The 24,983-nt window shown below is 44.7% G+C and overlaps 1 protein-coding gene and 1 long non-coding RNA gene across 2 annotated transcripts in view; one reads left to right on the top strand and one right to left on the bottom strand.

Annotated features, from left to right (window-relative positions):
- Positions 1-762: 762 nt before the first annotated feature.
- On the bottom strand, positions 763-5,089 carry RTP2 (receptor (chemosensory) transporter protein 2). The gene is made up of 2 exons (XM_011999880.1): positions 4,495-5,089; positions 763-1,518 (listed from the first exon to the last, which is right to left on the bottom strand). The coding sequence occupies exons 1-2, from the start codon at positions 4,656-4,658 to the stop codon at positions 1,002-1,004; spliced, it is 681 nt and encodes a 226-aa protein (XP_011855270.1). The 5' UTR covers positions 4,659-5,089; the 3' UTR covers positions 763-1,001.
- LOC105553749 overlaps positions 4,845-24,983 on the top strand; it is a 31,407-nt gene continuing 11,268 nt past the window's right edge. The window contains exons 1-2 of the long non-coding RNA XR_001008212.1: positions 4,845-5,071; positions 18,429-18,547. This is a non-coding gene — a long non-coding RNA (uncharacterized LOC105553749). The remainder of the gene's footprint in view (positions 5,072-18,428; positions 18,548-24,983) is intronic.

Here is a 24,983-nt window from a genome sequence, read left to right as displayed (position 1 = left end):
TCCATATCGTCCCAGGAAATAAGGTAAGACAACACAAGGACCTGCAGATGCTACTCAACAGAGAGCCACGAGCACAGAGGTCATCTATTTACAGTATTTATCTACCTTTACCACACCCCACCCCACCTTTACCTGCCCCCAGAAGGCTTCATGTAGCACCTTTAAACCTGTGCCCACCTCTTAGTGGTGGAAGTCCACATACATTTAAGTGGGAATTTCAAGTTCTGGACCGGAGTTCACCAACAGAAATTTCTGTAATGACGTTCTATATCTGTACATTGCAATATGTTAGCCACTGGCCACATATGGGTACTGTGCACTTGATATGTGGCTGATGTGACTGAGGAACTGAATTGTTAATGTTATTTCATTCTAATTAATTTAAATTGAAATAGTCACATATGGCTAGCGGCCAACATATTGGACAGTGCAGCTCTAGACAATTCCAGCCAAGCTGACCCTAGAACCAGAGTAAAAATACTAAGTTTCAGAACGATGGGAGCAGGCTTTCCAGGAGAGGACCAGGTACCTTGTCCCTAAGCCTTGAATGGGGTCACTGCCCTCTCCAAAAGGAAGCAAACCAGGATGGGCAGAGGCAGCTGAATGTGAGTTTGAGGACGAGGCAGGGTTAAGACAGAATCTAATGGGGTCATAATGGGGGATGATATATGGAAATGAAGCATAAGGAGAGGTAGAGATGGAGGTGGAGGAGGGAAAGGAAGCAGGTCCCTCCTTGTTGACTTAGTACTAGCACCAATCTTGGCAAGCTCTAAAACCTTTATTACACCCTTTTCCCCTTCCCCCCTTTATTGCCACATCCAATGAAAGAATCACTACATATCTTCTAATGCAATCCCCTCATTCCACAGATGCATAAACTGAGGCCCAGAGAGGTGACCGGGCTGTCCAGTCATATGTTGAATCTGCAGCAGGATCAAGATCAGACTGTGTCCTCCCCACTCTCAAGCCCATGTGTCCTCTCCCACCCTTAACCAGCTCCGCTAAAGGAAGGCAGGGCTGCGGAAGGAGAACTGCAGGTAGACAGCGAGCAGGCAGAGAGAGGCCCAGAAGAGGCACCAGCGAAGAGACAAGAAGTTATAACCGGATCCCGCCTGGGCCCTCGGCTTGGAGGCTTCAGAGAATGTGTAGGCGGTCGCCTCCTCCTCCAGCAGCTTCTCGCTGGGCTTCCAGTGCACGATGCCCTCCTGGCAGGCCTCGCAGAACTCTGTACGATGTGGCCCGCTGTCCGGGCGGCTGGCCACGTGGATGCGGTACTGGCCACCGTCCTCGTCGTAGCACTGCTCGCGCAGGCTGGTGATGAGGTTGTCCACCAGGCCCTCGATGTTCTCCTCCAGCATGCTGGACTCGTCCTGCCGCGCCGAGCCGCACTCATAGCACAGCTGCTTGAAGACACGCATGCGCACTGAGCCCATCCGCCGGGCACGGTCCAGATGCATATGAAAGAGGATGACCACGTGGGCAGACTGCCAGGTGTGCCAGCACCAGGAGCAATGGAACCTGCCGGGAGGAGAAGGAGGGGTGGAGAAGGTGGGCCTCCCAGAGACAGCCCGCCCTGAGGAGCTCTGAGGGAGCTTGGAGATGCCCGTGCTTGGAGATGGAGGCAGAGTATTTACTGCCCTGTGGATTCATTAGCACTCCAAGGCCTGCCTGCTATCGCCTCCTCCTGGTGAGCACCCCTGGGACCCAAGCAGCATCCTCAGGAGCCAGTGCCCAAGCCATCTGGCATCCAGCGGTGCTCTAGAGCGTGCCTCCTGCAGTCTCAGCTACCCCCGAGCCCAATGCACTCAGGTCTTGCACCTGGGCGCTGTGCAGGGTCATTCCCCCTCTCTGGGCTTCATTTCTCATGTGTGAAATGAAGTGTGTTGGCGTTCAATAAGGGTCCTTCCTCTGTGACCTCCTGCAGTTCTAATAAGAAGGATGACATACACCATCTAACGCATCTTGCTTACTCTGGGGAGAAGAGACGCCTCTACTTGTGCCAAGCACAGACCCTGGCACACTGTAGGTCCTCAGTATGCCACTGAGAATGACGGGATGGGTAGGATCAACTGGCTTTGGGAGGAACTACCAAGTTTAGTTACTACATCTTCACAAAGAACGCTCCCCAGTCTCTTGACAAGTCATCTCTAGATCCCCCTCTAGCCCTGCAGTGGGGACTGGAAAAGTGGGTACTCATTCCCATTGCCACTCCTCACACACACAGACACACGCACACATGCTTTGTCTCTCTCTCTTACATGCACACAGGCCACTTGGCCTAACCTGGGTTTTCTAGAGTCCCAACCTCAGGAAGTGTGGTGGGTGGTAGCCTGGGGCTCATCTAGGCCAGCCCCACTCATTCCACCCCACCACTGCCTGCACACTTCAGTGATGCACCTCCTTACCTCCAGGGCAGTTCTTTCCTTCCCTGAGATGAGCCTCCTCCAGGCCTCTGTTACAGAGGCTTCACGGGCGGTCCATCCACTGAGCTGACCCTGCCCTCATCACTGGCCCTTTCTGGATCCATTGTATGATGGCCTTGAAGGACTTCTGATGAGGAACTCAATTCAATCCAACAGACACCACTCAACACCTACCATATGCCAAACACCACTCAACCCAGGTTGTGGGATAGAGACGAGGCCAAGCCAGTCCCTGACCCTTGAAAGCCTGATCACATGAGCATAGAACAGTACCCAGAATGGCCCAAGGCGGGGTTGGCAGGTCAGAGGAACCTAGTTGGTACTGAACCAGGAGAGGTTACCCTGCCTCCAATGCTGGGCGAGAGCTGCAGGGCATCTGACTGTTTAGAGACAGAGTGAACCTGTGCACAAATAAGCTCATGGGCAACAGTTCTTCAGCCCTTCCTGAGGCCAGCTGGGAGCCACAAGTCACCAGCCAGGAGTAAGAGGAGCTTATCCCTGAGGCAAGAGGAGACATAAGTTTGCTGAGCTCAGCCCCTAAACTCTGGATCCCAGGCACTCAAGTTTCCAGGCCTCTGCCATCTCTCCCAGCAGGCAGTTCAAATGCTGTATGTTTTCAGTCTCCTTCTACACCTTTTTACATCAAGCCAACCCAGAGTTGCTTCACCTCCATCAAACCAGGCCTCACACCTTAAATTCAAAAATATCAGATCTGGGGACAGGGGAGCTTAAGAAGCATCTAGTCAGCCCTTTATTTCACTGAGAAGAGACTGACACACAGATAGTAAGAGAGGCATCCATGTACACACAGGTAGTTAGAGGCAGAGCCAGTGCCCAGCACATAATAGGTACCCAACAGATGCTTCTTGAATTGATGGAACTGACATGAATCAGCCAACCTCTGGCTTTCTGTGTGTGTGTGTTTTTTTTTTTCACAAGCCAGGTTTACTCCAATAATTCCAGGTCTTGGGGCAAGAGTACAAATGTGAGCTCCCCACCCACATCTTGCCTCCTCTGTTCCCATCCTCAGCACCATTCTGTACCACGAGAAGCTTCAAACACATACACGTGTGAACAGCCCAGCCTTTGTGTCCCTGTTCTGGCTACATCTCCAAATCACAGTCACCTATTGGCCTCTCTTGAATCAAAGGACACAGGGAAAAGGCCTGCACAGACCCTACAGATGGCCTCCTTTTAGATCATGATTTGGGACTGGGACTACCGAAATCCCTGCCCAAACTACCACAAGACTTGAAGTAGTTTGGGCAGGGATTTCTGTAGTCCCAGCCCCAAATCATGATCTAAAAGGAGGAAAGGCATGTGGACTTTAGACGGCCTTGTCCCCTTGGCCTCAAGGACTCTTTGCACTGCGTTGGATGTGCAGTTCCTATAAAGGGTGGGACCATGGGCTCTAAGTTCCTAAAGAAGGTTTTGCTCAAAGTTAAATCTTTTTATCACAGGTACATAAATAATAGAGCTAGAGTGGGTAGGATCGATTATCTAAGACCAACCCCTTCATTTTGTAAATATAAAAACAGAGAGCCAGAAAGGGAAACAGACTTGCCAAGTTTACAGGGCTACTTAGCTGTATATAGCCAGTTCATAGCACATAGCAGGTGGTCAATAAATATTTCTGTATTCAGATCAATTTGGATTAATTCACTAAACATATCTAGGACCACAGCATAGCTACACCCCCCACATCCCCCCAACTTCTAGGTTAAGGCTTTCCCCAATGGAACTCACAGCTTCCTTCCTTTAGTTCCAACTCACTCTTTAAATGTCAGAGATTGCAGGGACGTAGAAGATATTACAGCTCTTCATTTAATGTGGACAACTAAGACCAAAAGATAGACCATAATTTGCTCAGGGTCACCCAGGAAGTTAGTGGTATTGCTAGGATTAAAACCAAGAACTCTGTGACCCAGCCGGCTGTTCTTTCTTTTCCCCCATCTGTGCTAACACCAGAATGAGCCTGCCCCAGGGACGGGGCTCTAGCTCTCCTTGGAAAATACCCCACAGCTGTGACCCATGGGCTGTCTTCAAGGTCCCTCCCCACTGAGCCTCTCACCTGCCTGAGGCATGCTGCTCCACATACTGCTTCCAGCCAGGGGCCAGCTCACTGGGCTTGAGGTTGGGGTCTATGATGAGCTCCCAACTGTCTGCAGGCTTTGCCACCTCCATCTTCTCATAGAAGACTTTCTTCCACTCACAAGTGGTCAAGCTGGTACACATGGTCCTGCTGGCAGAGGTGGCAGTTCGAGCTCAGCCCTGGTGAGAACACAGAAACAGCACGATTAGGTGCGTGACAATTCAGTGTCTAAGATCTGAGAATCCTTATTGGCAGGACTGGGAGGAAACAGGACCCAGCTCCCTCCTTTGTTACCCTGGAACCTGTTACCATGGTAGCCAGGAAGGGCACCAAGAGGGAGGGCTGGGGAGAAGGGAAGCCCCAAGGGGGAGTTTCAGGGCCCTGAGCTAGGCTTGAGAGGCAGCGCTGGGTAGGACTGAGAGGAGCAAGCATGGTGGGAGGCCCCAACCTCAGACCACACTCACCGGGGTTTCCAGAGGTCTCCAAGAGGCAAGGATATTTGGTGGCCCTGCTTCACCCAACTGTTCTTCTAGCATTCTCCACATCGTGTGCTATAGTAACTATGCCACCCTAGGAAGTCAAAGAGAAATGAGGGACAGGGAAAGGCAGAGCCTGCTGCTTCCACACCCCCTGATGTGCTGTGACCATCACTTACCGTGTGTCTAGCACAAACTGCTTGACCTGTGTGCTGGCCTAGGCAGATCAGATCAGGAAACTGAAGTTTATGCAACCCCTAAGTGACTCATCCAAGATTCAGATCTAGGCCTTCTGAACCAAGCTCATCTGTTTATTTATTTTAGTACTATTGTGCTCCTAACAGGGAATTGAGTGAGAAGTAACATCTCTTTGTCGAGGGCAATCTCAGACCAGTTGGTGAGCTAGAATGTAATTTCACATGCCATGAAAAACACAGTAATAACATTTCAGATTCATAGCACCATAGAACTGTTAGAGCCCATATTCAGTTCCTGGTCCCAAGCCAGGCTAAGGCGGCTACTGGAGGAGTGAGTTTGTTCTGTGCTGCAGGCTCCTGCTGCCTCCATTGCTGCTAAGCTGGAGCAAGAGAGCATCCATAGCTCTGTGATGCCCAATTTAAATTCTTTAGAGACTAGAGGGGAATTTGATTTCAAATTTGGTAATCCAGGTGAAGAGATGGTCACCTGAAGGGAGGTAGCCTTGAGCATGGAAAAGACCAGGCATGTGGCTGCTTACTCTAGCTTTGGTCCAACTTCCAGCTGTAATCATCTTATAATTCTTTAACCTGGATCCCTGGACACGCGGAGTTTCAACAGTAAACAGCATCAAGAAGTGAAATAGGTTGCTAAGAACCAGAAGCTCCTGGTGTTGAGTTGCCAAATGGTTTTCTGGAAGGGTGAGGTCAGGGGCAATGTCACTGGATTCTCTCTTGAAATGAAAATATGTTACTCTAGTGGCTTTGTGCTAAAGACCTCAGAAAGGACACAATTGTCTTAGAACCATTGATTGGTAGCTCTAGAAGAGCTCTTTTATTTTTAAAAATCTGATTTGTTTCTTCAACTCTTCATTTCTTAACCAAAATTTCTTGACATTGAATTAAGACAACTGAGGCCTAGAAATGGAAAATTACTGGCCCAAGCTCTCAGGACTGGGTAGCTCAAACCTCACAGGGGGATTCCCTCAGAAGCCAGTTACCAGACCAGGTGAGACAGAGGGATCCATGAATGGCCGGGAATTGAATGAAGCTGAGATGAGCTTATGGCCTGGCCTAGACCCTCGTGCCAGGAATGAACTTCTGAGAAATATTATACCCTTGTTCCCAGAACAAATGGCAATAAAGGAAAAACAGAAAGAGGATGAGAATTGTCAGGGTTTACCTGTTGTGTGGTTTTTTTTTTTTTTTTTTTCGCCCTCAAATGATGCAATCCCCTTAGGCTTAGTGTCAGGTTTAATTTAGCATAGCAGCTCTCTAAGCAGAGAGCAATATAATTCATCTTTCTGTATAACAGCACCGTTTTCACTTTTCATACAATCGATGAGCACAATTAGTACTTCAATTTTCCATGAACGGCACTATGTTATTCCAGATTCCACGATTTAAGAGCTTACCAATGTATATTGTGTACAGCTGTGGCCACATCACACTCTGGCAACTTCATTATACATCTTTTATTTAGGTAGTACTTTTTCAAATAAAGAAATCGTTATTTCTTTGTAAAATAAAATACTGTGCACCTGTATTCTGCAAACAAATCAGCAAGGGGGAGAGGATGGATAAAAGAATGACTTCTCCCCTTCAATTTGGAGTGCAGGTTAATGAAGAGCTTTGTAAAATATTTATTATTCAAATTTTACTTATTACAGTAATGTAAGAAATGCCAGTGTGGAGCCTAAAATGACAAAGTAATGAAGAGTTGAAAAGGTGTGTACATCGAAATCATCTAGGGAGTTTTGAAAACGATATATACCTCTGCCTCAGATTTCAATACATGTTCTTGAGGAGACAAATTTGCTCTCCACCTGCTCCAGTCCTGGGAAGGATCCCTTCTACTGCCAGCCATTGTTACTGATGCGATATGTTGTCCCACAGGCTACTGGAGGCCAAAAATGAAAAACAAAAAAAGAAGATTGAGTAAAATGAGCAAGTGGTTTATAATATGCCTTTCCCAGGAAATAGATCCAGGACAAATGCAAGCTATGTCCTATCTTCTCCTGTCTCTCTGCAATTCAAAGAACCATAGACGATGCTATAGGGCGAATCCAAGATCCCCTGGGGAGTATTTTCAAGCGATATTAGGAAGGCCTCTCCATCCCCAGGTTGTAGCACTTGGCGAGAGCATGGTCCAAGCTCGCACTCTTTGGGTGGGAGCTGATCTCTGAATCTCAGGGGAGGCCACAGAGAGCAGTCCGTGGCTCTCTAATATGGCGCATAGTGTAGAAACAACATCCCAGGAAGACTTCATGCTGCCCTTTTATTAATTGGCAGCAACCGGAGCAACTGCAGGCAGATGACGTTCTGTTTCTGCTGATGTCCAAGGGTCCAAATTCTACGTGCTGTGCTTCCCAGTACCCCAAAGGCTCTGGAGTCTGTATTAAGAGTGGCCATATCTACTTACCTTTTTTCAGGGCCTTATTATCCTACGTAGAGATTTGCTGCAGAATTATCACACTATTTATGGGATGTAAATAAATAAAAAAAACAGATGGAAATAGGGTGTACTCCATGCAAGGGAGAAAAAAAAAGAGATGGGGGTTGAGTTAGGAAGGAAGAATATAGAGGGTCTGGGGACACTTTCAGCAGGTACAGCCTATGCTGCTTCTGTCCAAGAGACTGAGGACCTTCTTCAGAGTTCCTTAGGTATACTCAGAGAACCTGTTAGTTTCTGCTGAGCTAAGGCTCAACACACACAAAAATAGCCATGACTCCTCTCTGGGACACTCCCAGCCATCAAGGCAGGGTGAAAAGGGAGCATGGGATAGATTATGCCAGCTTTTAAAGCATCCATTCTAAAAATGACAGTGCTGGGGTCAATATCCTGGGCAGATTTTAAAAAATACATATCTTTCCTTTTAAACCCACATTTACCCAAGAGAACGTGTGTAGTTCCAGCGCTTTCCAGGAGATACCAATTCACACAAGGAAAGGACCCATTAAAGCTGAGTCCATTCCTGAGGCAAGTCTTTTACTATAAATAGAACTAATTTTACCTTGAGTGTCTATCTTTAGGAACCAGGTCACCTTCCAAATACTGATGGGGATTTCTCGATGAGCAGTCAGAAAGGCTGTTTGGCCCCAACACTGAGCTCAGTTAACTTTCTTGGAGACTTTCCATATGCAGAATTGACTGCGTACTTCAATTTATATGGGAGTGAGGAGGAAAAGTACTAATACACTCATTAGTATTGTATTTACCCTTAAGGCTGGATACTGACTTTCCTTTTTTCTTATCCAAAAATGAAGCTAAAAGTGTTCAAGTGCATAAAATTGGACAAACATTACATAGATATTACATAAACAGGCAGTTAAAAGCCCCCAGTAAAGATTTAAACAGACCACTTAGCTCTGACATTGGAATCAGAAGATACGCAGTCGATAGAAGTCACAGGCCCAAAATGATCAGGCTTTGCTTAGAGTTAAGTTAAATATGCTAGAAACACTTCAATTTATTTCCCCAGTTGTCAAGCAATTGGAAAGAGCAGATCTACACACTATAAAAATGTTTCTCACTCCCAAGGATAAGGCAGGCAGGTTTAATAGTAAAACAAAGCATATGAGTTGCAGATCTTACACGAGATGTAAAACAAAGATGTTAAATGAAGACGTTTTACATGAGATGTAACACAAAGCATATGAGATGCAGATCTGTATATTTCTCAGGAAATTTGAGCTTTCTTGATATATGCTTATAGACGCTATAGTTAGAAAGCTATGTTTCTTGCAAAGTCCCGAGGTGAATGTAAGAAAAGCTTGGAAAGAGAGAACGCTGCAAGAAAATCCACTGACAAGAATAAAACTAATTTTAAAAGAGAAAGATCCATTGTTAATGAAACAAGAAAATGGCCGCAACTACAAGCCAGAACATCTAACAATTAGAGTTAAATTTGGATATAGAGTGGGAGCACATGAAGTACCAATGCATGCCTCACTTCATCTCACGCAGACTGAATATTTCTTTTTTTCTTTGTTCTTGGGACAGACTCTTACTATGTCACGCAAGCTGGAGTGCAATGGCATGATCTCAGCTCACTGCAACCTCCGCCTCCTGAGTTCAAGTGATTCTCCTGCCTCAGCCTCCTGAGCAGCTGGGATCACAGATGCGCACCACCACACCTGACTGATTTTTGTATTTTTAGTAAAGATGGGGTTTCGCCATGTTGGCCAGGCTGGTCTCGAACTCCTGACGTTGTGATCCACCCACGTTGGCCTCCCCAAGTGCTGGGATTACAGGCGTGAGCCACTGAGCCTGGCCAGAGTGAGTATTTCTTTAAACATGACCCGCCCCAGTAACAATGAACACACCTACCACGCACATCTGGGTTCCTAATACCCTTCTCCAATTAAAACAACAGCAGCAAACTAGGTCTTCTTGGAAAAATTATATCAAAGCTCATTCATTCCTATGTCTGGAGGTTGATGCTGCCTGTGAGACGGGACCACAGCTAGGGCTATGGGCCAAAACATCTACACATGGCCTTTCTGTGGAGCCTGGGCTTCCTCACAGGATGCTGGTGGAGTTCCAAGGGCTGGTGTCCCCAAAGAATCAGGCAGAAGCTGTGCCTCCTTTCATGAGCTACCCTCAAAAGTCACAGAGCAACACTTTCACCATTGCCCAGATTCAAGGTAAAGGAACATAGACCCCACATTTGGAGAGGAGGAAGGTCAAAGCTATGTTGTAAGAAGAAGATGCAAGTCGGGAGGTACCGTTGTGACGGTCTTTGGAAAACATGCGTTATCACAGCAGGTAGGGAAGTCAATAAGGCTTCCACAGAAGAAGTGTTATGTGAACAAACCCTTACAGGATGAGCAATTGGCAACTAAATAAAATTTTTTAAAGGGGTGCTTTTCCCTAAGGAGGGGAAAGCATGGGCAAAGACTTAGAAAATGAAGTGATACAGAATCATTCTTGAAACTCCGTATCATTTAGGACATCTGGGTCACACAGAAGAGTGATGGAAGTTGAGGCCTGAGAGATATGTGGGACCTGGATTATGAAGGAGTTTTTAACGTCCTGGGAAAAGTAAGATTTTGCCTTAGAGGGGATGTGAAATTACTAAATCGTTTTAGGCCTGAACTACATGATCGTATTTGCATATCAACAACGTGCTATTTAAGCACATTGCTCTCTCTCCCTTTTCCCCATAAATTGGCTGGTGTCTAAAAATGCTGTTTCCATGACACACTTGCCGTGAATTCTAATCCGCTTAGCTCTTTGCAAATCTAGATCCCTCTGTAGGAGGTGTGAAAAGGACCTTCACTCCGTTATCCAAAAGTGCTCTCTAGCGAGAACACTCCATTGAATACTCTTTTGTACACTCCCAATTGAAGCCCACTGGACTAAGTGTCATGAGAAGATGGAAAAATAGTTTACAATGTTTTATATTGAAAAGTAATTAATAGAATTGGAATATTAAATTTTTAATGAATTTTTATTGTCAATAAAGCTTCTATGGACTATTTTCCCCCAATGAAGGTACATGTGAACAAGAAATAGATACACTGATGTTTGTAAGTCTCTAGTAGTACATCAGCATGTGACAAATGAACACAGACACCCAGGGGCTATATCTACCAAATTGCCTTAAGTCTCCTACCTAGATTTTTCATGCTATAGGAAGACAGAAAAATCTTAATGTGGATTTATGCTGGTAGGCAGGGGGAAAGAAGGAGTTTGAAAATAATTTACAGTGAAGAGTAAACTCTGTGATGACAAAGTAGCAACTGTTGGTGCCGGTGCCATAACAGTTACTTAATCTGTGTCATGCCCTGAAAGGCAATTAAGTGAAGTCTGAGTGGGTGAAGAAACTCTTAAGATTCAGTCCAAAATGGTTTCAATGTCCAAGGGGACCCATTGATGGAAGCTGGTCATGGGCAACACCAAACTCTTTCTATCCAGAGAATTTGTATGATGCAAGAAATAGCAAAAGTTTCAAGCTGATTCTTGAGGCATCAGAAGCTGGGCAAAAAAACAGCAGACTAGTTTCTCATCTTAAATACTAGTTGCAGGAGTGGACCTTAATTTAATATACCTTAATTCTAATAAAAGGTAATGGTGATAAAGTCCTCACTATGCACTATGAGTTTTTCTAAGTACTTTATGTATATTAATTCATTTAAGCACACACAATAACCCTATGAGGTGGATACTATAATTGTTTTCCCCGTTTAGATAAGAGGAAACCGAGACTCAGAAAAGTTGAGTGATTTACTAGTGGTCATATAGTTAATAAGTGACAGTTCCGGGATTTGGACTCATACAATCTGGCTTACTGACTATGCATATTTATCCACTAAACTATTCCCTAGGCCCAGTTTTTTGTTTTTTTTTTTTTTTCCTGTCTTCCCAGGAGTAGAACCTAGGCACAGTTTTTAAAATAATAAACTCACTGTAAAATGTCAAATGATACAAAAATATATTAACTATTAAATGAAAGTTCCATATCCTCTTCACCCCACCTCTCCCTGCCATTCGTTTTTTCCAAGTTACTATTTTTTTCCAAGTTACTATTGTTAAACTACTTTTTCCAAGTTACTGTTAAACATTTAGAATTTATTTGATTAAAAAATGCATTTGATTTTTAAAACATTGCAGTGTTTTATAGGATCTCTAATGTTTAAAAAAGTTACATGGCATTGACATCTTCCAAGTTTGGTGCACAATGGCTTGTAAGACATAGATTCGAAGCTTGTTTGTGAGCCTCTGTTAGCTGAGCACTATCTGAAATCGGCATCAGCACCTCACCGTGGCTTGCATGTTCCACTGCACAGGCAGTACCTTGGGAATATATTAAAATACTGTCTCTGGTGGGCACGCCTGTAATGCCAGCACTTTGGGAGGCCGAGGTGGGCAGATTACGAAGTCAGGAGTTCAAGACCAGTCTGGCCAATATAGTGAAATCCCATCTCTACTAAAAATACAAAAAATCGGCCAGGCATGGTGGTGCACACTTGTAACCCCAGTTACTCAGGAGGCTGAGGCAGAAGAATTGTGTGAACCCGGGAGGCGGAGGTTGCAGTGAGCCGAGATCACACCATTGCACTCCAGCCTGGGTGATAGTATGAGACTCTGTCTCAAAATAAATAAATAAATACATACATACATACATACTGTCTCTGTGTGAAAATGTTTATCTAAAGAGGGAGGAACCATCATTAAAAGTTGAAAAAATGTTCACATGATGTGAGGACATGCACTGGCAACATGTGTGTGATGAATAATTTTATGTCAACTTCACTTGGCCAAGGGGTGCTCAAATACCTTCTCAGACACGATTTCTGGATGTGTCTGTGAGGGTGTTTTTGGAAGAGATCAGCCATTTGAACCGGTGAATTGAGGAAAGCAGATGGCCCTCCCCGCGTGGATGGGCATCATCCAATCCATTAAGGGCCTCAATAGAATGAAAAGGCAATGCAGGAAAGTTGAATTCACTCTCTGCCTGACTTTTGAGCTGAGACATTGATCTCCTACCCTCAACTCCTGGTTCTCTGGCCTTGAGACTCAGGCTAGAATCTACAAGATTAGCTCTCTGGCTGTCAGGCCTTCAAACTATGCCAGTGGCTTTCCTGGGTCTTCGGCTTGCAGCTGGCAAGACTGTGGGACTTTTCAGCCTCCATAATCACATGAGCCAATTCCTCATAATAAATGTCTTCCTAAATATCCACACACACAATTTATATAATCCATATATTATATGTGTGTGTATGTGTATATCCTGTACAAGCACACACACATAAATATCTATCTTATTGGTTCTGTTTCTCTGAAGAACCTGGGAACCATATGATACGTATGGTTCTCCATATATTTAGGTTTATATATATATATATACCTGCGTGTATACAATATACATATACATATGTGTATATATTACCTAAATATATGGAGGACCATACAAATACACATACACACACACACAGAGATACACACCCCACATATAGATCCTATCAATTCCGTTTATCTGGACAACGCTGACTAATACACCATGATTCTGTCTAAATGGGATTTCAGAAAAAGCCCAAAAACCTTTGCAAACATTTCTGGGTTTTCAACTGGAGGATTCCTGAAAGCGTAGGCAAAAATTCTCTGGCAATGTCAAGGGTCCACTGTTGGCACAAAGCTCTCTATGCGGAGTCAGGAGACCCAGGTTCTTATCTCAAACTTGTAATAACCCTAGATAAATCAGTTGAGTATCCTGAGCATAAATTTTCTAGATGCCGAATTAGAAATTCCAAAGGTGCTGACCTCTAAAACCCCATTCTCTGCTGCGATTTTGGATGTCTAAAGGCACCATGTGAAGCAATGTGCGCTCACTGCTCCTAATACGCGTAGCCACCCCTTTTGCTGTCTCTGTGCATCTCTATCCTGGTTTTGGTGTGCTTTTGCTTCCAATGGCTCAAAGAGTCTTCCAGCTTGGTCTGCACTTTAGGATCCAAGGAATATAGGCGGTGTCCAGGGGAGTCTATTTTTAAATGCATTCGGTAAGCATCTATTAACACCTTGCCAGGTGAGGCTCTGAGGCTACTGGTATGACTGAAACATGGTCCCTGCCCTCATGGATTCAGTCTGGGGCAGAGATAGTATTACCTTTATTTTTTTTTCAGCCTTGAAGCAATCGACACCTGCACCGTGCACTATGCCTTTAGGGAACCCACTGCTCTTCTGTTAGAAGGAAACTCTCACCTTTCCTTGTTTGACCCATGAGTTGTTTCGAGGGAATTTTTTTAAAAATGTATAAACAAGTGGAATTTTTCCAGTTCCCTTTTCATTATTGATTTCTAACTTAACAGCACTGTTCTTAGAGAATGTGGTCTGTATGGCACCAATACATTGAAGTTTTCTAAGGCAACTGTTGATCTTTCTTAATTACGATTTTCTGTATTTAATTTTTAAACGTTTATGCTGAATCAATTTAGAGAGATAATATGTTAATTACAACCTCAGACTCTAGAGCCAGATCTAGATTTTCCTCTCAGCTCTGCCAATGACTGGCTGCATAAAATTGGGTGATGATCTCAGTCTCCACATCTGTAAGGTAAGAAAAATAAAAGACTATTACTATTGCAGTGGGTTCCGGAGAGGATCAAATAAGCTCATACTTGCACAGAACCAAAAACAGTTCTTGGCACATAGTGAGTGCTCAATAAATGTTATTTAATATTATTTTTCTACTTACATTATACATTCCATTTATAGAACATTCTCAAAAAGACAAAGTTATAGAGGTAGAGAACAGATCAGAGGTTGCCAAAGGTTAGAGATGAAGGGAGGGAAACAGGATGACGATAAAAAGGTAGCACAAATTGTCTTCGGTGTGATAGTACCGTTGTATATCTTGATTGGGGTGGTGCCTATGTGAATCTACAAATCCAACAAAATTGCATAGAAACACACACGCACACATACGCACATACACATACACACGAGTGCATGTAAAACGAGTTAAGTCTGAATAAGGTCTGTGGATTATACCCACTGTGTCAACTTCCTGGTTTGGATATTGTGCTACTGTTAGGTAAGACCTTACCATTGAGGGAAACTTGGAGAAGGGTACACAGGACCTCTCGACACTATTTTTTGTAACTTTTTGTGAATCCATAGCTATTTAAAAATTTAAAAAACTTCTAAATTATCCTGGCATATGGTGAATAATAAATGTTACGTTTTGTCATAGCTGTTTTTCAAGTTTTTATGTATATTTAACACATATTAATTTTGAAATTAAATTCAGAACAATAGATACAATTTTTAAAAAGACAAAGTGTATCTCAGCCAAGTTCCATATTGTTACACGTAGAGGAACTTTGAGCCCTTTGTGAGTTGAAAAATGAATTAGAATTTCTGATAACTAGTGTCATTTTGTTCGCTCCTTTCGAATTGTGAAAATATCGGGAGGTATGAATAAGAAAACCCTAAGTCCCGAATCCATGCATGTTGGTCTCGTGGATGCAGGAAAACTTGGGAACAATAGATGAGAATGGACTGACCCCCAGCAATTAGAACTCTGTGGCCTCAACGAATGGTTTATATTCCCAGAACGCCCCGAGTGAGAGCAATCTCAGCAATCTCCTACCTCCATCACTCAGTTACTTTGACCAGAAAAGTCCTTGTCACTGTTTCCAAAAGGAGTCTTGAAGATTATCCTATATAGTCTTCGCATTTGCAGTCAGAAGCTGAGGCCCAGGCACGGTAGCTGGTCAAATGCAGAGCCTGGTCTTCAGTCAAGGCGAAAGCTGTTTGCTCTGGGTCTTACTGTGGCAGGGCCTAGGACAGCAGAGATTTGATGCTGTCTCCCACCCACAACTACCCAGAGTCATTGAGTGTCATCAGAAGAACAATGCTCAGTACTCAGTACACAATGCCTCAGTACTCAGGCCTTCAGTACTGAAGGGGAACAGGGAGGGGATTGAGATGCACCCAGCCCACAGCCTAGGCACCAGCCGTCCAGGGACACCGGCCTACACTGTGATGCAGGTGGTGAGCGCCATGGCATGTCCCAGTGGCTTCCTCTCTGTCCACGCCCAGAATTTACAATTTCGACCCTAAGAGAATACCAACCCTAAAAGCCTAAATTTTCTTCTTACACTGTTGTGAGTTGAAAAAGCTGTGCTCAGGGACAGACTAAACGTTACCAGAGAAGGGTGTCCAGGTTCTTGGCATTTTGAACAAAGAAATGGACAAAACATACAAAGTTATGAAAGAATAAAGCAAAGAGAGCATAGATTTATTGAAACGAAAGTATACTCCACAAAGCGGCAGTGGACTTGAGCAAGCACCTCAGGAACGCTGGTTACAGAATTTTCTGGGCTTTAAATACCCCTCTAGAGGCTTCCCATTGGTTACTTGATTCACACCCTATGTAAATGAAGTAGTGGCTCACAATCAATCTGATTGGTCATGGGAGGTGACCAATCGGAGGCTGAAGTGAAGTTACAAAGTTACACTCCTATGCAAGTGAAGAGTAGGCCTACAATCAGTCTGATTGGTTGCAGGAGGAGACCAATCAGACGTACTTTCATTTTTAATCTGCAAGGCAGAAAAGCAGGAGGGGTTGGGGGAGCAGGTTGCAAAGGGAGTAGCCTCTGATCCTTTTGTTATTTGGGTGTGAAGAGGTGGGGGGGTTTTCCTTTTTTTTTTTTTTGTTTTTTTGTTTTTTTGTTTTTTTGTTTTTTTGTTTTTTGAGATGGAGTCTCTGTGGCCCAGGCTGGAGTGCAGTGGCCGGATCTCAGCTCCCTGCAGGCTCCGCCTCCCAGGTTCACGCCATTCTCTTGCCTCAGCCTCCCGAGTAGCTGGGACTACAGGCGCCCGCCACCTCGCCCGGCTAGTGTTTTGTATTTTTTTTAGTAGAGACGGTGTTTCACCGTGTTAGCCAGGATGGTCTCGATCTCCTGACCTCGTGATCCGCCCTTCTCGGGCTCCCAAAGTGCTGGGATTACAGGCTTGAGCCACCACGCCCGGTCCAGGATTTTCCTTTTCATTCAGTTCTAGGAAACCAGTGCAAATTGGCCTTAGGTTCTCTGTCTCCAGACCCTATTCTCCTGCCTCACAAAGATAGGTGTACCTTTTTGTTAATTCACCCACTGACACACAAAGTTACTGCCTGTGCTAGCTGAGTGTCTGACAGCAAGTCAGAAGGCAAATGGTCTGTTCCCAGCCCTCACCCACTTGCCAGATGTTCTTAGGCCCTCCTCTCCGAACCTCAGTTTTGTCATCTGCCAAATGGGATATCTTGCTTCCTTAACCGGCGAGACTGTGGTGAGAATTAAGTGAACCCTTGGAGATGAAAGGCTTTTGTGATTTGTAAAGTTTTGTTATACTAGACACTAGATTAGTGTCATATCATAAACCCCTGCCTCTCTCCACAGTTCTACTAGGAATTGACCTCTTTTGCCCAAGAATTGAGATATAACCCCTTACATTTTCAAGAAGAACTGGAAATTCTTGATCCCCAAAGGAATGATTCAGAGTGGAATTTTACACACATTCAAGTAGATCTCCGAAAGAAAGATTTGGGGGCCAGAGCCCCCCAGTCAATTCTGTTGAATGGCTCTGCTGAGATGACGAAAAGGATTTAGAGAATAGGTACAAAGGCATAGGAAATCAACTCAAAAAATAGCACAGGTCCCATTTATACCTTCCTACTTCCCTGGAGCCAGAAAAAGTGGCACCTGCAGCCTTCACGACTTAGTCTACCCTGCCACCTTGTGGCTATTTGCTAGACTGCACCAGTAGAACAGCCTCAGAGAAAGCAGGGACCAACAGGAACCGGTAATCAGGCGCTCACTCCTTTACTTCGTCACTCGACAAACTTGTACAGATGCTCACAGCTGCTCAGGCTGAAGAAATTCACAGTCTGGAAGAAGAGAGGGACTGAAGGGAGGGTAAATGGAGCAAAGAGACTTGCTAGGCAGGGGTCTTGGTGTTTTCAAAGACACTGAAGCCTCCCAGGTTTGGGAAATGGTGAGCTTCTCCATGTGACTGAAGAATAGGGTGCACCAGGTAGAAATGATGGGATATGAGGTTATAGCCTCACTATCAGAAAATGATATATATGAAACTGTAAGCCTGTACGTTAGGAAAAAAAGAACACACAAACCAACAAAAAAACAAAGACACAACTTGGTCCCTGGAGTGCAGGTCAATTCAGGTTACAGGAACCATCCACTCCTCCGCAAATGGCCCCCAGACTTCCATGGCCCTTCCGTCCTGAGACTCCTAGGAGGAAACACACAATCTGAATCCCTCGCCATGATCAAAATCAGTTTCTAAATGGGATAGGATCTTGTATAGTCTCAAGTTTGAAAGGGACCTTAGAGTCATTTAATCCAGCCCTCCCTGTAAGCCAAGATTGCTGACAACTCACCACGCATCTTGAACTTAAATCGCCTTCAGTGATGAGGTCGGATGCTCATTCAAAGCCCGTTCCACCTTTAGATAGCAGGACATCCTTTATTCTATCAGGCTGAGTTCTTCCTGTTTATAATTTCTGTTCATTGATACAAGGTTCCCCCTCCAGGGTTGTGCCAAAGAAGTAATCAGACATATGAATGTATATGAAGAAGGTAACCATTTAGTGGCAGCACTAAGGTTTCTGGAAATAGGAAATCATGGTAGTATTATTTCCGAGGAACTAATACTGACATAGGCTTTGGGGGAGCTGTGCCCTAGTCCTCATAGAATTTCTTTGCTTAATGTCACTTGGCTTCCTTTCCTTTATGGTAGAGTTGGATTTGATCAGAATTCTCACTCCTGGTTCTAAGTCAGAATCACCTGGAGAGCAGGCAGCAGAAGGTCTGAAAGCTCCCTATGGTCCAGAACTGCTGGATGGGACCATTAGTGGGGTAAGCTCAAATATTCCATGATTATTCAAGACATGATTAACTATAATAATGTTAAAGTCTTCAGTTCTTGTTAAGGGGTTTTTATCAAGCCTATGATGGTCTGGTATGTAAGTTCTTGGTGATTCCTATTTCATAAAGACCTACCTGGATCTAGAGTTTTCTCCCATCTGCATGATCAAAGTGTGGTTCATGGAGCACAATTATTTTGTTCTGTTGTGCTCTTTTGGACAGAGACCCACCAGTGACATGAAAGACAAAACTAACTAAAGAAAGAAGAGGAGACGTATTGCCTGATCTTAGCCAAGTGCCATGACCTTCTTGTTCCCCATTCACCTCATCTGTAAGAGATAAGAGAAACCCACTTCAGTGAGTTGTCATGAGGGTAATTGAGACCGTGAGTGTAAAGCCTACTGGCAATGAGAAGGCTTTCCAAATCTCAACTCCCTGAGTCTTTGACAGCTAGAAGAAAGTGCAAACAAGAAGCTGGGGTGGTACCTTTTCTGAGAGCCTTTTTCCTCATCTTTCTTCCCATAAACAGCCTCTGTTGAGTTGTATCATGTCCCCACAAAATTCATATGTTGAAGTCCTAACTTCTAGTACCTTAGAATGTGACCTTATTTGGAAACAGGGTCATTGCACATATAATTAGTTAAGTTGAGGTCATTAGAGTGGGCCTTAATCTAACTCAAGTGATGACCTCATAAAAAGGGAAGAACTTTGGATACAGAGACACAAACACAGAAACACCATGTGAAGATGAAAAGATTGAGGTGATACTTCTATGAGCCAAGAGTGCTAGATTGCCAGGAAATGACCAGAAGCTGGGAGAGAAGTCTGGAACAGATTCTTCTCTGGAACAGATTCTTCCTTACAGCCCTCAAAAGAAACCAACAGTGGCAACACCTTGATCTTGGACTTCCAACCTTCAGAACCATGAGAGAATAACATTCTATTGTTTAAGCCATTTCAGTTTGTGGTGCTTTGTTTCAGCAGCCTTGGCAAACTAATACACCTCTAGAGGTGACTCCTACTGGTGACATCAAGGGACAGCTCTGTCCAGATGGAAGGAGGCACTGAAGTTCCACAGAACAAGTGGGAGACACGTGAAAACCCTGAGAGTGCCTCTCCATGGGCCAGCAGCTCAACAAGGCTGTCCACCTTGTACTGCCCTGAAAGAACAATTTGCCATTCTGAACATGCCCCTTCTCAAGATATGCTGAATCCATAGGAACATCATTTTTTTTAAATTATACTTTGAGTTCTGGGATACATATGCAGAATGTGCAGGTTTGTTATATGGGTATACTTGTGCTGTGGTGGTTTGCTGCACCCATCAACCCGTCATCTACATTAAGTATTTCTCCTAATGCTATCCCTCCCCTAGACCCCAGCTCCCCGACAGGCCCCGGAGTTTGATGTTCCCCTCCCTGTGCCCATATGTTCTCACTGAGGACTATCATTTATTAGCCATAGTTTTATATATTTTGGTGTTTCCTTGTAATTTTCCTTCCATATATGTCCATGGTTTGTTTTGTGATTTTGACTACAAACCTTTTAAGGGCTGGAACCACATTACAAACCTCACTGGGAGTCAGGTGATGTTTGATAAGAATTCTTGGTGTGACCTCAAGCATGTCACCTTTCCTTTCAGGCCTGGTTTCCTTGCCTATGGAAGAAATTATTATCACTGAGCTCTCTCCAGTTACAATATTCTGTGATCCCAACTCCATATGTATTTACATACCCAGCCTGCCTTCTTGGGGTCCTAAAGGGAAAGAAAGACCCAGGAAACTCATCTCTTAGATATGTTGAGCAGCTGTCATCTGGGGTTAAATGAATCAGCCTCATTTAAAAAGGGGCTAGACCCCAAAGGTTTGGGAGCAGTATAGTACTCAGGAGCTGTAAACCCCACTAGGTCCCTTTCCTAGACTCCAAAGTCCTCCTGCCTGGGCATCTGTCTTTCTGGAAGGCCACTTTTTTATGTTATTATTTTTTTCTTTTTTTCTCCCATGAGTCATAGAGAACGAGAGAAGGTCACTTTCTTAGTGAATGCTGAAGCTTTCTCTTCTCTGGAGGCAGGCTCTGGATGCTGTAGGTCATGTAATGGGGAGCATGCCCACGGTAGGGCTGGGCTTCTGTGTACCCTTTGGAAGCCTCCTGTCTCTGCTCTGGGTGGGGGAGGAACATTGCCTTTCCAACTGGGTACAGTATTTTGGGCAAATGACATCTTGTTTCCTACCTTGGAGGGATTACAGCATGCCTTGGCCTCCACTATAGAGAAGCTTGGACCTAGTCAAAGAAGTGTAAGGGTCCTTCTAATGACAAACACCCCAGAAGTGTGGCTATCTGTGTGTAAATTATGCTCTTTTGGTTCCAGGGAATAGGCTCATACAGGCCAGTCCAAGTAATGGCAGTGGTGTAGAAATGGAGGCAGTGACCCCACTATAAAGTGGTTATAAGAGGGATAGATTATCCTAGAAATCTAAGACTAGAAACCCCCACACAATTATAAGCTTCATAAAACTAGATTCTGAAAGGTCATCCTGGTTCTGAAACTCTGCCGTTAATGAGGCCCCAAGTACTCTTCAGGGTTCAGCTTTTCTCTGCTTCTCTTCCTCATTCTAATTCTCTTAGTGCTTACCAATGTATGTCTCTGGTAGAACACAAGACAGCTTATTATTATTATTAAATTTTTTTGAGACAGCATCTCACTCTGTCGCCCAGACTGGGGTGCAGTGGCACAATCTTGGCTCATTGCAAACTCCACCCCCTGGGTTCAAGCTATTCTCCTGCCTCAGCCTCCCTAGTAGCTGGGATTACAGGCTTGCACTACTACGCCTGGCTAATTGTTGTATTCTTAGTAGAGACGGCGTTTCACCATGTTGGCCATGCTGGTCTCGAACTTCTGACCTCGAGTGATCTGCCTGCCTCGACCTTCCAAAGTGCTGGGATTACAGGGGTAAGCCCCTGCGACCAAACTTATTATTAATTATTACTATGAGTGAGACAGAGAGAGAAAATAGAAACCCAGATTCCAAAGGGAATAGCTCATTTCTGCAAGAAGCTTGAGGCCTAACGATTGAATTGAACCAATTAAAGTTCTACTGACAACCATCATGTGAACTCAGCCTACCTGGACACTTTCAGCTGTGTGACCTCGGACTAGTTCCTGCCTCCATTTCCCCATATTTAAAACAGAACACGTGTAACCAGGCATGGTGGCGTGCCCCTGTAGTCCCAGCTACTCTGGAGGCTGAGGCAGGAGTATTGCTTGAGCTCAGGAGTTCAAGTGAGCTATGATCATGCCATTGCCCCCCAGCCTGAGTGACAGAGCAAGACTCCATCTCTAAGAAAAATAAAATAATAATAAATAAATAAATATTAAAAAGTAAAATGGAGCATTGGCCTCTGGTTGTCCTTCCCTTAGGGTTGTGTAAGGGGCAGGAGCCTGTTCTCCACTCCCCACCCCAGGCTCTGGGTGGCAGTAGGAAAGTGCCTTCACGCCTCCTGCCTCAATGTTTTCATGGGTCAGATGCAAGATCCGAGCTAGGTGATAGTACCACCCCATCCCTTCCAACTCCTAAATAGCTCTGCATAGTTCTAATCACCCTGCTTCTCTGGGATTACCCCTTACACATCCTCATCACCCTGGTCCTCAGAAACCCATCCTCTAAAAATCCCACAGTGTAGAACATCACACATATTCCATGTATTGGTGAAAAGTTGCATTTACATCACGCTTTTTAGTAAACATTTTATATTCCCTTTGCCCTGGCTTATCTGCTCAGAGACTTTTCTTTTTAGTTATTATTGATTGTGAATTGGCTCCAGTCACTCACTCTTTGATCTTCCCTTTTGTTTAAATGGCCACCCACGCTATCTGCCCTCGCCCCTCCATCTCTCTATTAAACAGTAATGAAATGCAAACAAACTTGGAGGTACTCTGGGAGCAAAGGGACCGTGGGGCCAGCTTCCCTTAGGCCTGTGAATTGTCATTCCTGAAGCTGTCTGTTTTGTAAGTTCTTCTGCCAAGTTTCTATGGGAGCAGAGGGATCATTTTCTCCCTTTTCAAAGAGCAGGGTGAGTTGAGGCCTCGAGCTGGCAAGTCCTTTAAAGTCATTTTCAAAGGAAACCTGAGCTGAAAGGCCATGCAGCTGGCAGAGGGTGCTGTGCCTTTCTGAGGCTCTCTGTGGGGCGCTGCGTGGTCAGCTCCCATAGCTTCCCAGCACGTGCTCGGAGCCTGCTGCAAAGGCATTGCCAAGGGACACGACTGCCCAACAAGTGGGCCCACGGCCCTGGGGACAGGCTCAACTCCACATGCCCTCTCCACTGCCACCCAGGAACAGGAAGGGGGGTGTGCAGGCTTCTGCTCTGGGCCAGTGACCAGAACCACACTTGTCCTCACTATTCTCAGGTCAAACTTGATCCTTGGGGTTTTTTGAGGTAAAATAAAACTAGGTGCCAAAGCAAGCTAGGTGAACTTGCATCTGAATCAGGGAATCATAAATGGTGTAGTTCACTCTCATGGACAGGTTGGAAGGGGGACCCAGAGGGAAAGTACTTGTCCCAAGTCACACTGGAGGAGGTGGCTGAGTTCTACCACAGGGCTCTTGGGACAGAGCACCTCTGCAGGGATAGAGGTTTGCTTGGCTACTAACCATTCATAAAGCTTCTGAGTCTGCAGATGTCTGCCAATCACCCAGCAGACACCAAAAAGCCCACATGCACTCAGGCTGAGAAATACATGTCTGGAGCCACATGCCTTCATATTGCCCCATGAGCTGAGTGGAGAGAAATTGTTTGTGAAGCCAGGAAGCAAGATGGGCCTTCTCACTTCCAAGACTGGGCAAACTGAGGGCCAGAGGAAGAAGAGATGCCTATGTCAGCAAAGCTAGCAGGGAAGTCATTAAATACTTAGCCTAGGCCGGGCATGGTGGCTCACACCTGTAATCCCAGCACTTTGGGAGGCTGAGGTGGGCAGATCACCTGAGGTCAGGAGTTCGAGACCAGCCTGGCCAACATGGCAAAACGCCATCTGTATTAAAAGTACAAAAAATGAGCTGGGCATGGTAGTGCGTACCTGTAATCCTGGTTACTCGGAAGGCTGAGGCAGGAAAATCACTGGAACCCAGGAGGTGGAGGTTGCAGTGAGCTGAGATTGCACCACTGCACTCCAGACTAGGAGACAAAGCGGACTCTCTCTCAAACAAACAAACAAACAAAATGCTTAGCCTAGAGCTGAGTGGGAGATCCTTCCAAAATCTCCCACCTGAGCTCTTCAGAAAGGGCCTGGAGTCCACAGTCTCTCCTGGTGCTGGGATCCAAATGTGCGTTCATGCCAAGGTGTCGGGAACCTAGCCTCATCTCAAATGATGCTCCTTTTTGAGAATGCAGCAGCCAGCAGCCCCTCCCCTCCAAGAGCATTTTCCACCAGGTTAGGAGCTGAGGGAGCAAGACCCAGGCCAGGCCCCATTCCAACGCAAGAAAAGCCCTCCAGACCAAGCCCGCTTGACTTTTCAGCATTTTATTCTGATATTTGTACAGCTATATTTTACAACGCGGTGATGCAGTTTAGACACAGCCAAACCCTGTCTCCGGAGTAGTAACAACACAAGCATGACGCAGAATGGGATGAGACACACATTCCCAAAGAGAGTTTAGTTAGTAACAACTTCAAGTCCCTGTGTCTGCCTACACTTCAAAACGGGATGGCACACGCTCGCCCGTCATTGAACACTTCCGTGAAAAAAGGCACCGTGAGGACACGTTGTACGGGTATATACAAACTGAAAACTAGAACAAAATTACACGTTTTTCCTTCTGCAGATTTTTTTGTTCTTTTTGTTTTTTTTTTTAATACACACTTTGTAAATTGTAAACCTTCACTTGCAAAAAAATACAAATACACTGAGGCATTTTAGACAAAATATTTTCTTACTTATACAGATGCAATACTTAAAATATTCTCTTAAGTGCTCTTTCTCAATAAAGATTCTCAGATCCGTGTCTGCCTGCAGATACAAAATCGAGCCTTTGACGCAGTTTTATATTTTTAATATATCTTTTTTAGGTTTATATATATTTATTTTATATATATATATATTTATATATTTACAACTCTGCCATATATTCCTTCACCTTTGGTTAAAAAAATTAAAGCCCTCTCTTTGATAACATACTGAAGTCTTGTCTTTTAAAAGAATGCACATTTACATACAAAAGAAACATCTGTTCCCACAAAACATATACATTCCTCATTTTGCAGACTAAAGTCAAGTCAGAACTTTTGCATACTCCCCTGCTTTGACATATAAAATGATTTTGCTTTTTGCTGACGTGGTTCACCTTACACATAGGAGAAGAAGCAATATGATTTTCTTAATGTTTTATGGCAGTGGGGGAGGGGGAGCTGCTGCGGCTCCCCGTCCCCCAAGCC

Source organism: Mandrillus leucophaeus, unplaced genomic scaffold (assembly GCF_000951045.1).
Source record: "Mandrillus leucophaeus isolate KB7577 unplaced genomic scaffold, Mleu.le_1.0 Scaffold607, whole genome shotgun sequence".
In the NCBI taxonomy this organism is placed as follows: domain Eukaryota; kingdom Metazoa; phylum Chordata; class Mammalia; order Primates; family Cercopithecidae; genus Mandrillus; species Mandrillus leucophaeus.
This window is presented reverse-complemented; position numbering and strand designations above follow the sequence as displayed.

What these genes read in the sequence shown, in the direction of transcription:
- RTP2 (XM_011999880.1), bottom strand. Translation starts at nt 4,658, where the DNA reads ATGTGTACCAGCTTGACCACTTGTGAGTGGAAGAAAGTCTTCTATGAG. An exon ending in GAGCAGCATGCCTCAGGCAG is followed by an intron (nt 1,519 to 4,494) that starts GTGAGAGGCTCA and finishes TCCTCCCGGCAG; the next exon opens with GTTCCATTGCTCCTGGTGCT.